Below are 15,263 nucleotides of genomic sequence, written 5' to 3' on the forward strand. Positions count from 1 at the left end.
TGGGAGAGGTTGACAGGTTGGCCTAGCGTGAGCTCCTCTGTTGCTGCATCTCTCCACAAGGAGACTTCCAGGTCCCTTGTTTTACTTTTAAGGGAAACGTCTCTGATGGGCACAGGCCTATTCTTTGTGGCCTGTAGATGGGTGGTACTCAACTAAAACATAAAAACACAGCTGAGAATTAGTGAGATAATAATAATGAGTTACTGTTGATATCTGCTTGGCATGATCTGAACTGTCAGGAGGTTGAACAGGAATGGATGGGGTGTTAATGGACATTATTGTGGTTAAAAAAAGTGATTGAATGTCTATTTGTGTTTTACAATAAATGAAGATTTTGTTCATCTAGATCATGAATCATTTGATAAAATCTTAATAATGTCAATTTATCGGTATCCTTCTGCTCTTCGGATTTGGTGGTACAAGACAGAGTAAATGGTTGCCGGTTATAGTGACGCCCCCTGTAGAATGTTCATGCTCCATATCATGAAGTAGATAGATGCCCTTTGTATTCTTTCGACCCTGCCCTTCATGTAAACTGAGGCTGTGACTGAAACGGCTCCCCATTTACATTTTAGAGCACTGCTGAGTTTATCTGCCATTTTTGTTTGACTGTCCGAATCATAAAGTGGATTTCAAACGTGATTTTGAGGGCCCTATAAACGCCCACAATGCATCATGATTTACAGTAAAAAGCGCAGCTTACTACGCAAGCTTTATCAGCATTCCTTTAGAATATAAGGAAGGTGTGTGTGTGTGTGTGTTGAAACATGGATCCATACAATGGCTTAAATCACGCTCAGCCACTCAGGAATTTGTGTTTAATAAACCGGTGCTAGCGCATGATAATGATGATAATTGAGTGTCTGACTACTTAGTGGACTAAATAGTCTTTCTCTATATAGCGCTATACTAATGAGGGGTTAGGGAGCAATTTCGGACACAGCCTGAGCGTGTCACAGATCTTTTGTATTTTAACCAACTCTGCAAACCACTCACTTTAATGACTTCCCCCTGGAGTGTATAATATCCTCTCCATTCAATGGCTCTTCAGGGTCTTTAGAATTGGGGTGGATGGCTTGGTAGCAGCGAGCCTCTAATTCGGGTGTGACAGATACGTTGGCTGCTCTGTATACTACCGTGGATGGTGTGAAGAATAACTTGTCCTCTCTCGAACGAAAATTCAAGTTAGAATTTTTTATGAAGTATAACATTCCTTCATCTATACCGTCACATTCTGCATCTTTCAGATGAGCAAGAACAAAGTGCTCGCCGTCTGACAACGCACAAGTAACTGTGACTTTACTCGTCTTTGCTACTACCATGCCTTCCACCATCTCTCAGCTCTCTGCCCTTGTCACCACTTGTTTTGCAATGCATTTCACTTTCATTGGAGCCTCCCTGTTGTAGGGTGTTGGCCGTGAAAACATTCTGTGGAAACAAAAGAGTTTTATTATTAACGTTTCAGCTTCAGTCACTACATTGTATTACCCACGATTCAACTATGAAACATGCAAATATTTTGTTTGGTGATTGTTTGAGAGAACAAACCATAATGGTAAATTGTTTTGGGACAACGTGATGCCATTTCGCTGTCATAATTGATTAAAAATATATATAACAAAATGAAAATAAACTGAAAAATATATATTTTCATCGTTTGGTAGAGATGAATGGCGTTGTTTCTACACGGACACTTTAAAAAGCATTATCAAGGAGGAAATAGGGGCCTTATGGAGAGCCTACCCTCTTCCAATCTCCGCTGTTCCATCAGCAAACCTCTAGAGGGAGTCCAAAATGAATGGGGCTGAATGGAGTTAATTGGTTATTATAAATATTAAAGAAGAATGAAATTGTTTAAGAGGTGGAATATAGTAAGTGCGCACAGTAAACTATAAGAAGTACTAAAACTGCTGTCTCTCTTCTATATTGTCTCTCAGCTCTTATCACTTTCGCCTCTTTTCAGCAGCTTACAGTCAGTCAATAATGGCTACAGTGTAATATGGCTGCAGTGTAATATGGCTGCAGTGTAATAAGGCTACAGTGTAATATGGCTGCAGTGTAATATGGCTACAGTGTAATATGGCTACAGTGTAATATGGCTACAGACAGGGGCAATGGTAGTCTAATGGCTAAATTAGGTAAATTAAAGGAGGATAATATTATTTCTAGGATTTTAGTGTTAATTTCAGGGGCATAAGAACATCTGAATGAAGGGGAAAAGCTGAAACTCTGCAACATGAGCTGGATGAACTCTATACCATGAAAGCTGAAGGGGCTTTTGTTAGGTCCAGACAAAGGTGGATTGAAAAGGGGGAAAAGAATTCTGCATATTTTTTTAATTTGGAGAAATCTCATTTTACAAATAATTTAATCCGGCAACTAAATATTAATGGGGTGGTTACTAAAATAGGATCCTACTAAAATAGGTAAATATTGTCTGCACTTTTACAGTAATGTATATACATCTAGATACTGTGAAAGTTCTGCGGGTGTATTCCTAAATTCTCTGCCTAGTGGTAAATCTATTAATCTATATCAAAAGGAATATTGTGATGATACTATTATTTTAGAAGAAGTCTTTGAAGTCATCTAAAAAAGATCCACTCCTGCTTGAAAATTGGAGACCCATATGTCTGTTAAATAATGACTATAAAATATTAGCTCTAATATTTGCCAAAAGAATTAAAGATGTGATGGATATAATTATTAATGAAGCTCAATCAGGTTTTATGAAAAATGGATACATTTCAAATAACATTAGATTAATTTTGGATTTGTTAGATTATTCAGCTTTACGCTCTGATAATAATCTTATTCTCTTTCTGGATCTTTATAAAGCATTTGATTCTATTGAACATGCGTTTATTTTTCATTCTTAAGACAAATTTGGTTTTGGAGATTATTTTGTTAAAGCTGTCAGAACTATGTTTAATAAAGAAAATTGTTCTGTTAAATTGAAATCCGGCTCCTCACCTAGATTTCAGACACAGTGTGGTATCAGACAAGGCTGCCCAATTTCCCTGTACCTTTTTTTTACTTTAACATTTTCATATTAAATCAAGCAATTTAAAAAGGTATCGCTGTTGCAGACAAGGAAATAGTAATTAGTCAATTATCAGATGACACTGCACTCTTTTTGAGAGACTTTAGTCAGGTACCCAGTGCTATAAGATTGTTGCAGAGTTTCTCAGCAGCCTCTGGTCTTCATCTGAATGTTGACAAATGTGAATTATTACCAATAAAAATCTATCTGGTACAAGAAACTGGCGGCATACCCATAAGGAATAAGTAACATATTTAGGAATTGTTATTTGCAAGAATCAAGAAACGAGAAGTAAAGTCAACTTTGATTTACCTTTCACAAAAATGAAGAAGAAATTAAACTGCTGGCTTTTATGGGTCTTGTCTTTAAGATGTAGGGTTCTACTAACTAAAACTGAGGGAATTTCAAGACTTACCTATGCAGCTTCTTCTTTAGATGTCCCTGACCAAATGGCTAAGACTATTGATAATACTTTATTTAACTTTATTTGAAAAAATAAAAATTCCATTACATTAAAAAAAAGTTATTATGAATACTTATAAATCTGGTGGCTTAAATTTTCTTAATTTCCCCACTCTTAACAACACTTTTGAAATAAATTGGATAAAACAATTTATCAAAACTCCAAATTAATTATTTGAACTTTAGAACTTTATACCTGCATATATCTTTTCTAAATTAGGAGGACTTAAATTTATCCTACTTTGTAATTTTAACATAGCTAAACTTCCTTTAAAATGATCTAACTTTATCTAACTTACTCCTCACCCATATTTTATTTGGAATAATTATAATATATTAAGAAGAACAAATCATTAGTTTTCAGCTGGTGGTTCTCTGCAGGCATTTCGCTGGTAAATCAGTTATTTACCCCCTCCCCCAATTCTTATGTAACTTATGTTGCTGTATGTTGGTATATTTTGCTTGAATTGTTTCCGTGATTCTCAATAAAAAAAAAAGGAAATCCAATGTTAAGATTTTCTTTTTGAACAACCAGCTTTACTTAATTTAATAATTATTATTTTACTGTTTTGTGAGTAATATCTAGCTATGTTGAATCATTTAACTGAGGGCTCTGTGGGAAGAGCATAAACTTCGCGGTTAGCACAGTGGCTAATCTGACAAAAAGAAAATCTAGCTATCTTCGTGGCTGTGTTATCAATCATCAGCAGTATTTAAACAGATTTACTGTTCATGGCATTCACAACGCTTTATAGGGTACACCAGTTTATCCATTATTTACAGAATTTATCCTCAGCAGTAGTATTTAATGTGCATTAAGTGCAGTACAAAAATGTTCAACCATGTTAAACTTTGGTAGGATAGGTCTGACTGTGGAACATCATCTAAGTGCTTTTTTTAAATGTCAAATGAGCATTGATGTGCCTTTTGGTTTTTAGTGTTTTGGGTGGAGGAGTCAGAAAGAGGTGGAGCCAGGATTAAGTTGAACCAGGCGGTGGAGCCAGTAGAGCCATGATGAAGAACAAAATTTAGGTGGAGCAAGGATTGGGGCCAGGACAAGATGGTGCCGTGGTTAGGTGGAGCAAGACTTAGGTGGAGCCAGTGAAGCCTTACTACTCTATTCACTGATTTATACATCATCAGTAGTATTTAAACAGATTTACCACAATTATATACACCTTAGCAACCACCTGGAATACCTTAGCAACTTCCTAACAACAGCTTAGCAACCACTTTAGAAATTATAGCAACTGCCTAACAACCAGTTAGCAACCACCTGGAAAACGTTAGCAACTGCCTAGCAACCACTTATCAACACATTCCTATATCAGACAATAATTAGCATTCCACCATGTTTTTGAAACATGTTTTTTGGAACTTTTTGGAATTTAACATTTAAATGTATCATAACAGCATAGCAACCACTCTTCACACTCTTCAGACAGAAACAGCTTAGCAACCATTTTAACTTTTCAACATTATCAGCGTACTTTTCCAAGCCAACTTAAAGTTCCTTCATGAACTTTGCCTTTTCTAGTTCGAATTACAGTTTTAATGTGATTTTAAAATGGTAATTGCGATTTTTCATATCTTACATACAGACATTTTTTTAATCTAAAATATGCAAAAACGCTGCTCAATTCTTAAGCGTTTATCAGTCTTATACTGGTTACTGGTGCCTCCCACAGTCAGAAACTCGCGTTCTGGATTATAATCCACTGTCCAAGTTTCTCCGTGTCTATGTTTACACATGGTCAGAGCGTGATATGAACGTACAAGCTTGTAAACAATGTTTTGAATCACTGATCACTGACTTCTGAATAGATTAAGTCGATTCTACACTCAACCCAAAGCAGCTGAACACCACACAGATCACTAATAATTCACTATATCAGCGGAGTTTAAATGTTCTAAATTACTGATTTACACACACACACATGCAAACACACTTTTTTTATAAAGTAAAATAATTTACTTTACTAAAAAGCAAAGAAAGCATGCCTGTATTTTTTTTAATCTACAGTAAACAGGTGTTATATCTGCTACTGTAAGCTGATTGGTTTGTGAGCTAATGCTGGAATTGCATCTAGCTTTAAAATGCTTGTAACTGGAGTTTAAAATCATAAAATATATGTCTGCTGTGCTGAAACATTTGATATAGTTCTGTGTTGAGAACACAAGTACATATAAAATATTCAGACATTTATAAACAGATCTTAATCAGTTGCTTCATATGCACCCATTCATTTTAGCAGTAGGGACTTACTGCAAGTAGGTATTCTCATCTGTAGAGATTCTCTGGCATGGCATTGCTAGTTCTCATGTGTTTAGTTCTGGCATGTTCTTGTGATAAACGTGTTTTAGGAAAGCAGCCAGGTAAGTCTGCGATTTCCCGTGGTGAAAAATAGTGTAATATGTGACTGTGTTGCTAATCAGTCGTGTAGTGTGAAAGTCTAAACAACTGAACAACTCATAGTTACACATAACTACAACTCACAATTAAAACGTGACGATATTTATAAAATGTCTCGTGGGAAGAAAAATCAGTTTAGTGTGGACTTTTTAAGAGGGATCTGGCAACCCAGTAGTGATACAGTGAGTGTGGTCGCTGAGCAGTGAGAAGCAGCTCTCAGCAGAAGATGAAAATTCGGACATTTGTATACAACAGAGGTCACTAATGGGCGGACCCTTGTCTGGGTCCGGACCCAAACGCACCCGAACCTACTGAGAAGGATTTAAAGTGGACATGAAACATTTCAAGTATTTAGTATAATTCACAAGATGTATTTTCACTCTAACAAATCTGATAAGTTTAACAGTTATCAGTGAAGCGGAATTAAAATAATAAGCAATCTAAATGTAATTTCTTTAAGTAAGGGCATCGCCATCTTTTCCCAGTGCTGAAAGTGACGTCACGAGGTTGGTTCTCGAACGCCTCACTACTATAATCTATGAGTCTACCGTAAATAAATCCCTCAATAGATAATAAAATCCAAACCAAAACTCAATGCAGAGCGGAGGGGGACTTTTGTATTGCCCCTGTGTGTAGTAATACTGGGAGTAGTGAAATTTAATAGGGTGAGGAATGAGAAATATTTACTTTCACTTTCATACCTCGCCTCTGACAGCTGTTCTTCAGCGGTGGCTATGGCCGCTGAAGCGCGAGAATCCTCCGGTTAGCTGCAATGCTAGGGGTTAGGAGCGAGCACTTTCTAGACCAGGAATATGTGAAGGAGAGGGGTTTGGGGTTCAAGGCTTTTTTCCTCCGTTTTTTATTTTTCCTCTGATCAGCTGGGATGTACAGACCGTCCGACTGAGGGTAACGTTACTATGAGAGCAGCAGCTGTGAGCCGCACGGAACGAGAACAACGCGCTCACCCAGGAGAGCAGCGAGAGGTACCGTTACCGAAAGTCTAGATAAACTGACAATTAAAAGATAACATAGCTAGCGTTAGCTACTTTTCTAGCTATCTTACCATAGCTAGCTAACGCTAACTAGATGAAGCTAAGTACCCAGTAAGCTTTCTAACTTCTAAACTGAACGGTTTATCAACCAAACAGCGCCTGTGTGTTTCAATAAATCATGTACGTTTTATTCAGTCTTAATGAACTCTGGACTTTACATGTTAAATACCTAAATGTATATAAACTAGCTGGTTAACTGGATGGCAGTACCTGCTGTGGTCGCGCTGCAGGGTTCTGCACGGCTCCACGTAGAGAGAGAATAGACACTCCAAAAACGTCTCTCTCTCAGAAAAGCATCTGAAAAGTTCTGCTCAGGTTTATACAGGAAAGATCTCTGAGTAAATGCTCCACATTAGCCTAGTTCAGCTTCGTCTTCATCCATAATCTCCACAAACAACAAGCTCTTTTACGCTAGCTCTGTACCTGGGCTCTTCACCAAGCAACCTCGTGACGTCACCAGTGCTGCACGGGCAACATGGCGGCGCCCTAGCTCAAACGTAACAAACATAAATATATTATAATTTAGTGTGTAAACATTTTATATATAAAAAAAAATCCCCCCCAAATAAATTCCATTATATTTAATCCCTTAGAAAACTTGTACAAACTGAAATGGTTCATGTCCCCTTTAAATATGTGGGCCCACTCTAAAGAATACACTCATAAAGAACAGAATTATAGATGAAATGAACAGAACTAAACGGTGCAGGTCTGGTTCGGAGCTTAATGTCCGCTTTACTCTAACGAGCAGAAATAAGAGTTTCAGATTTACCTCAGATTCAGTGAATATGAGCGGGAGCAGAGCGCGGGGTCCTGCAGCACGGAGCGTTTTCCCTCAGAGGAACTCTGATCCACGCGGGGACTCAGAGCGCTCTCTGGTTAGCAGTGTTAGCGGTCCTGGTGTTCAGTGGAGGCGGAGAGAGCGCGAGTCAGTCCGGGGAACAGTCTGTCGGAGCGGCGCTGCAGCGGAGAGTTCACGGCTAGCGCAGAGCAGCTAATACACGAGGCTAAACACAGCTAGCCGAGCTGGCTAAGCTAACAGTGCTAAGAGAACTTTACTTATAGAGAGATTATCCCAGCTTTATCCACCAGCACACTCTCAGTATGGACTTCAGTGTCCTTAAAATTACCGGTTAGTTTAATTAATACTGATTATTAGTGAATTTAGTTCAGCCTGTGAGGAACTTTTTCCTCCTCGCCTCTCCCGCGCTGCTACTCCCGCATCTCCGCTGTTCTCTCTTGTCCCGTGGGCGGGCCCGTTCTAATCCTCTACTCCACCCTCACCTGTACACTTCTCCCTCAGTAGATCCCTTAATCACTTTGAAGTGACCTTCTTGCAAAAACACAGAAAATAAATGAAATATGTACTCTGTACTGCTTTTGTTTTCTTTTTAAACTATTTACACAAACACAATGACTATTTTGAACATGTTTAGTACTCTTTTAAACCATCACTATGCATTTAAAATACTTTATTTATTACTGTATTTATCTATTTTAGAACTAGGGAGTTTTACATTTTTTAGCCGGGGCTACATGAGGAATATGCGAAAGGGGCGTATCCCATACTGAGATACTGAATAAATGCTTAAAAGAGAACACAAATTACATTTAAGAAAAAAATATGCAAGAAATAAAACGAATTTACCGGACGTGAAACACTTTTACTAGAACTGAAACACATTGGTCAGTAAAAGAGCAAATGCTGTATTTGGATATTTAGCTAAGCTAGCTACCAATTATAATAGTCAGTAAAACAGGAAATACTGTTGTTTGGACATTTAGTTAGGCTAGCTACAAATAATAATGTTCAGTAAATCAGCAAATTGCGTATTTGAACATTTAGCAAGCTAGCGAACAATAATAATATTAATTAAAACAGCAAATGCTACATTTGTACATTTAGCTAGGCTAGCTACCAAAATAATAGTCAGTAAAACATGAAATGCCTTGTTTATACATTTGGTCAGTAAAATAGCAAATGATGTGTTTGGATATTTAACTAGCCTAGCTACCAATAATAATGGTCGGTAAAACAGGAAATACTTTGTTTGGACATTTACCTACACTAGCTACCAATAACAATGGTCAATAACTCAAATGTAGAATTTGGTAATTAAGTGTAGTTGGTGAATGACTATGCTCTTTAAAAAAACAAAACAACACAACCCACAAGCACTCACAATAAAGAACTTTATAAACATATGAATACAAGTTAAACACATGCTACTCTACCTTTGGAAGTAATTGTATATTTAACCCTTTTAAGCCTGAACCATTAAAAATATATATTTTTCTGAATTTCAATCTTAAATTGACTATTGTTACACTTCAACACAAATCCATTTTACACTGGCTTTCTCTGTTGGGCACCTTTGAGTATTTAACAAATAATAACATGAGACAATCTGAAGCAATACAAAGATAATAGTTTGTAGAGGATAAAAACAATTAAGAAACTACATGATTTGGATATTCTTAGTAAATTTTGGAGATCAAAAAACCTTAAGCAACATATAATATTCAATAAGGAAAAGATAAGAGAGCATAAAACTTGAGTAATACAACAACCAAATATCCATCTATATCCCTCTATGGTTACAGATTTTTAATCAGAACGAACCATAGACAAATGAGAACACCATCAGAGGGAATGAATGAGCCTGCAACCTTACTGCGCTACACAAGTCTGGAGGGGGTTGATTTCAGTATGGGAACTACGGCTGGAGCGTTTTATTTAACCTCTGGAAAGGATTTTGTTGGCCTCTCTGCGGGTCTGGATGCTCCTCCAGTCCACACGGCAGTACCCGGAACAGTGTCGTCTCTCTCTGTGGCTCTGGGTCTCACTTTTGGGAACACACTCTGGAGTTCCTCAGCTGGTTCTTTCATGCAGATGGGCCTAGTGGTTGTGGAAAAGACTTTGCACTTTTAATTGCCTTCAAACTGAACTAAGATGGAGTTGTCTCTCCTGTGTGAATGCGCTGGTGTTTTTTGAGTTTACTCTGTTGAGTAAAACTCTTCCCACAATCTGAGCAATAAAACGGTTTCTCTCCTGTGTGAATGCGCTGGTGTTTTCGAAGATTACTCTGTTGAGTAAAACTCTTCCAACAGTCTGAGCAGTGATACGGTTTCTCTCCTGTGTGAATGCGCTGGTGTATTTGGAGAGTACTCTGTTGAGTAAAACACTTCCCACAGTCTGAGCAGTAATACGGTTTCTCTCCTGTGTGAATGCGCTGGTGTATTTGGAGAGTACTCTGTAGAGTAAAACTCTTCCCACAGTCCGAGCAGTAATTCGGTTTCTCTCCTGTGTGAATGCGCTGGTGTTTTTTGAAACTACTCTGTTCAGTAAAACTCTTCCCACAGTCTGAGCAGTAATACGGTTTCTCTCCTGTGTGAATGTGCTGGTGATTTTTGAGATTACTCTGTGTAGTAAAACTCTTCCCACAGTCTGAGCAGTGATACAGTTTCTCTCCTGTGTGAATGCGCTGGTGATTTTTGAGATGATTCTGTTGATTAAAACTCTTTCCACAGTCTGAGCAGCAATATGGTTTCTCTCCTGTGTGAATGTGCTGGTGAATTTTGAGATGACTCTGTGTAGTAAATCTCTTTCCACAGTCTGAGCAGTGATACGGTTTCTCTCTTGTGTGAATGCGCTGGTGATTTTTGAGATTACTCTGATGATTAAAACTCTTCCCACAGTCTGAGCAGTGATACGGTTTCTCTCCTGTGTGAATGCGCTGGTGCAGTTTGAGATGACTCTGTTGATTAAAACTCTTCCCACAGTCTGAGCAGTGATGTGGTTTCTCTCCTGTGTGAATGCGCTGGTGTTTTTTGAGATCACTCTGTTTAGTAAAACTCTTGACAGAGTGCTGATGTTTCTCCATGTTGGGACTTGGCTTCAATTGTCTGTTAAATGTAGCAAACTGTTTCTGTGGGTTCTGGAGATTCTTCTGGACGGCTTTTGCTTCACCTCTTTCAGCAGTTTCACATTGCTCTTAGTTAAATATCCTGGTTGTTTGTGATGAATTTCAGGAGAATATTTTAATTTCTGGAAAAAAACAAAGAAAAATGCCCTTAAATATTAAAATAAAAGCAGGTCAATTAACTGAAGAGAACTGCCTAAATCAGTTACACTATACTTATAGAACTACTGGGACATCTTCATTTACCATAAAAGCTTCTGTGCTTTTATCCCAGTCGAAGTCCATAGTGTAAGGGGGTGCTGGTGGTCCTCCAGCCACTAGAAGGAGGCCACCTTTTGTCACTCATAATAATCAGTCTGACACCTGTTTAGTGCCTTTATAAGGACTGAATAGAATAATAGAATAGAATAGTCCGATTGAGGCCATTTCGAATATTTCTATCCAATTGGATGAGGTGGATAATCCTATAAATAATCCGATACGAAGAAGAATAACAGCCTTGTAAACACCTGTACCCGATTACATCCCCAATCAGAATGTTTAAGTATGTTTGCGCATGTACCACAGCGTTTTAGGGCCACTCTTAAAAAAAATAATAATAAAACAGTTGACTTTGAGATTAAAGTTTATTAGGAGAGGAGATATATTTGTATTATTTTAGGTAAATTTAACTTTAACCACTTAAGCTGCAGTTTAGGAGCGGAGCAGAGGGAAACAAGCACTCATGAGCTGTTAAATAATCACCATCAGTTATCTGCATGTAAGATGCTGATTATTAATGCTGTAGTGTTACTGTTACTGTTCATAATACAGTGTCCAGATTTTCTCGTGGCAGCCTCCTAGAAGACCTGCGCAGAATTTTTTGTTCCTTTCGTTCCATGTAGTTCATATTTAATAAAATATAATAATAATCTTTAATGACTGAAAATGAACTGAATAAGATGAGCTTTCACTTAATTGATCAATAGTACCATTTTGACCACCCCAAAGAGAAGCACTTACTCCATTAAATAATCAATGCTTCACTTTCTTATGATCACCATGAATAATCAAACATTTTTTACAGACAAAATTTACCATGCAAGTTAACACTGTTCAGAAATTTACACCAAATTGATACAACCCTTTTAACCCTGTAAATGCTAAAGTTGTACCAGATGGACTTGGTCCTCACTGTTGATTGTAAACTTCAAGTGATGCCCCAACTTATTTGCATTTACATTTGAATTTAGGTAAGATGGCTACAGTTAGAGTGACACTCAGAGATAGTAGAGATAGAAATGTGCACCAGTTTATCAGAAAAATGTATTTCGTTGTTAGAGTCACTTCAAACTACCCCAACAAATAACACTTACTAATTACTATGGAAAGATCAGTGCTGTTGTTAGAGCAATTGTAACATTGATTCCAGTAGACACTTTTTTTTAAATCTAAATTTAATTTAAAATATTGTGGTTACATTTTTTTGCATTTACCCTATTGATGTCCTGCAGGTTCTTGAAAAGGAGATCTTACTGCAGCAGATCTTGTTTGTTGCTCACCTTGTCTAAAGTCTTTCTATTTATGTATTCTGAAAGCTTTCCATAAATTGAGGTCATTCACACTTACTCCCTGTAAAATCACTCTCTGACATCACAATGGACCATCCTGATTTCTGTATAGAAGGGTACTTCACACTTGTAAAAGCGTTTGAAAATTCATATGCAAATTAAAGTTTTAAACAAATAATTATAAATAAATAATTATAAAAAAACATTTGTTTGAGTTTATTTGTTAATAGGTAATGGTAAAAACTTGTTCAAATGAGTCCAGCAAGCATTCTCATTTTACTACAAAATAGAAGCCAATTTAGACAGAATTTTTGTACACATTAAAGGAAGAAGTTACTGATGTTGAGACTATTCGGGACAGATTATATCAGGTTCTGCGTGGAAATAAAACAAACACCCCTGGTTGCTTGAGTCACTTAATCCTCCTATTATGTTTGGGGTCAATTTGACCCCTTTCAATGTTTAATGCATTTATGTAAGTAGTTAATCTCATTTTATTTACCTTTTTATTTATATATTTGGTGAAACTCTGGTTAATAAAAATAAATTAAAACAAAATAAATAAAACAATTCTTGGTTTAAACAATTAGTATGAAACACTCAACTGAGAAAACACACCTCCAATAAGAGGTAAAACACCCAGATAAACAGTTCAAGCGCTTTTTGTTGTGCCGGTACGTTGGTGCACTTATAACTCCACTCAGTCAGCGAAAGCGAAAGTGAATCGAATGAGTCAACCGAGTCAGTTGACTCGTTACTCACGGTTCACATAGAGCTCACGGAGGTGGCGTCCTCAGTAGCCATGGCAACACACTCCCGGTTCGCGGTGCTCCCGGTCAGAACGCAGCAGTCCCCAGCACTCACAGCGGGAGACGACGCAGTGCACGAGCGCCGGGAAGATCAGAACACCCTCCGTGTTCAACTCACACGCGAGGTCCGGCCGAGCTGCTGCAGACAGGCGCGAGGAAACTCAGCAGCAGCAGCTCTCAGTCCGCGGAGAAGCGCCTTTACTCCACAGTCCGGCTGAACTGCCTCTTCAGAGGTTCCGCAGTAAAACTGAACTGAACGCTGCGGTTTAGAGCACTATACAGTACAATAGCACTGTAACTGTGTTATAGAGCGGATAACAAGTAAATAAAAGCGCTCCGGAGAGTCTAAACACAACTTCTCTCCTCACTTTCTCTCTCCTTCTCCTCCAACACACACCCACAGACACTCACACTCTCCCTCTTAGTCCCGCCCCTACTCGGCGCGGATTGGATAGAAAAATGTCTGTCGAGCTTTTCATTCGTATGATTGGCTGAGCTGAACAGGAAACTAGCAGGAAAAACCCGCGAAACAGAAAAGGCACATGGGAAATGGAGTTCGTTTACACTTACAATGAAAAACTAAGAAAATAATACAAATATACAGGATATTTTAAAGGGTCCTACACAAGTATCTAATGTTATCTAGCTAGCCAATGTGCCCAGTGCTTTTTTAACAAAGTATCTAATGTTATTTAGCTAGCTAATGTTAAGAAACAGTAAATATTAATATTAAAGGTATTTTTCAGCTGATCAGACAAAATGACATTTAATCCAAAAACCTGATTATGATTAAGAGAATGAAGTGTCATGTGAGTGATCTTGTTTGGGCTGACTCAAGTGTCACAACTAGTGAGTTGTTTCTGGATATTGGACCTGAACTGTGTATGTGGGTGAGTGTGCAAAGGACAGTTAGGCTGACACCTCAAAACTGAATGTCCAGTATGTAGCATGTAATGCAGAAGTCAGCGCCGAAGCAGCAGAGATGAGGCCGGAGGACACATAGAAAACAGTAGTAATCAATAAATGATTTAACTTAATCAGTTAGAAACAGTTGCTGAGGAACCGTTTAACTGACCTTTGCACAGTATGTATGGGTGGGGTTTTGGGGATATAAGGTCTTGCAAATGTAAGGATCATTGAACTTCTTCTACTGAAACTCTGTCTGAGTGGAAGGGGTTCCCAGAGCTCTGTTGTAATAAATTGCTAATTTGCTGAAGATCTAAGTATCCTGTCTCTCTATCAACTCTACTTCGGGCTTCCATCAAAAGAATCAAGGGGAACGCACTGGAGCAGTTGAGGGTAGTGCTGTTTTTCCCAACAATTTGGAGGCACCGCTGGGATGGAGGTTTGGAGTTAGAGTGAATTCGGACCTCAGAGACGATCCTGTGAACCACTAGTCCAGCTGCAGCAATAAAATCAGGTAAGCAGAGCCTGTTTAATCGAAATCTGCAGATTGGTCTAAGCTAAATTTTGGACACAGTGGTCTCATTTGATTGCCTCCATCTAAAACAATAGAGAGACTGGATCTGGGCACATTGTAAATATCTAAATTGGGGTGAAATTTGGGGCATTGTATGTAGGTCTATCGTTTTGTTTGTGGCTTGCTCGCTTGAGGGATGAATGGGACCATATAAGGGGTGAAGTACTTTTAGAGTATGAGTGTCTAGTTTAATTTAAAGAGTAGTTTAAAAAGTGTGAACGGGGGTCCTTAGGGAAAAGTGGGCAGTACTCCCACGAAACCACGGACGTGGCAACCCCACCTGGATTCGGACGCGGGCCAGTAAAGCTAGGTTTTGGCGGTTCCTCGGGGTTGGTGGTCCTAGAAATACCGAAGTTCTATGACTGGGTTATAGAGCGATTCTGTGTATGGCGTTTTGTCAGAGACAAGTAATCTGTCTGTATGTTTAGTTTAAAATATTGTATAGCGCAATCGGCTGCGTGCACACTGGTGCGTAGTTGTGAAGTTGCTGCATACTAGTTTTAACTGTGTGAATGTGGTTTAAAATATTGT

At 38.3% G+C, this 15,263-nt stretch overlaps 6 protein-coding genes across 9 annotated transcripts in view; 4 read left to right on the plus strand and 2 right to left on the minus strand.

Annotated features, from left to right (window-relative positions):
* LOC125801412 (zinc finger protein 239-like) overlaps positions 1 to 15,263 on the plus strand; it is a 294,118-nt gene that overhangs the window by 97,793 nt on the left and 181,062 nt on the right. The window lies entirely within an intron of this gene.
* Positions 1 to 15,263, plus strand: part of LOC111196651 (zinc finger protein 850-like) — a 491,117-nt gene that overhangs the window by 91,216 nt on the left and 384,638 nt on the right. The window lies entirely within an intron of this gene.
* The window catches only part of LOC125801367 (zinc finger protein 41-like), a 170,168-nt gene that overhangs the window by 91,197 nt on the left and 63,708 nt on the right, over positions 1 to 15,263 (plus strand). The window lies entirely within an intron of this gene.
* Positions 1 to 15,263, plus strand: part of LOC125801282 (zinc finger protein 271-like) — a 179,360-nt gene that overhangs the window by 84,973 nt on the left and 79,124 nt on the right. The gene's annotated exons all lie outside the window — the stretch shown is intronic.
* Positions 1 to 15,263, minus strand: part of LOC111189864 (zinc finger protein 271-like) — an 85,173-nt gene that overhangs the window by 60,358 nt on the left and 9,552 nt on the right. The gene's annotated exons all lie outside the window — the stretch shown is intronic.
* On the minus strand, positions 9,147 to 11,013 carry LOC125801393 (zinc finger protein 239-like). The gene has a single exon (XM_049478029.1). It carries the CDS (start codon positions 10,852 to 10,854, stop codon positions 9,919 to 9,921), a length of 936 nt encoding a protein of 311 aa, XP_049333986.1. The 5' UTR covers positions 10,855 to 11,013; the 3' UTR covers positions 9,147 to 9,918.

This window comes from Astyanax mexicanus, chromosome 4, assembly GCF_023375975.1.
Source record: "Astyanax mexicanus isolate ESR-SI-001 chromosome 4, AstMex3_surface, whole genome shotgun sequence".
Classification (NCBI taxonomy): domain Eukaryota; kingdom Metazoa; phylum Chordata; class Actinopteri; order Characiformes; family Acestrorhamphidae; genus Astyanax; species Astyanax mexicanus.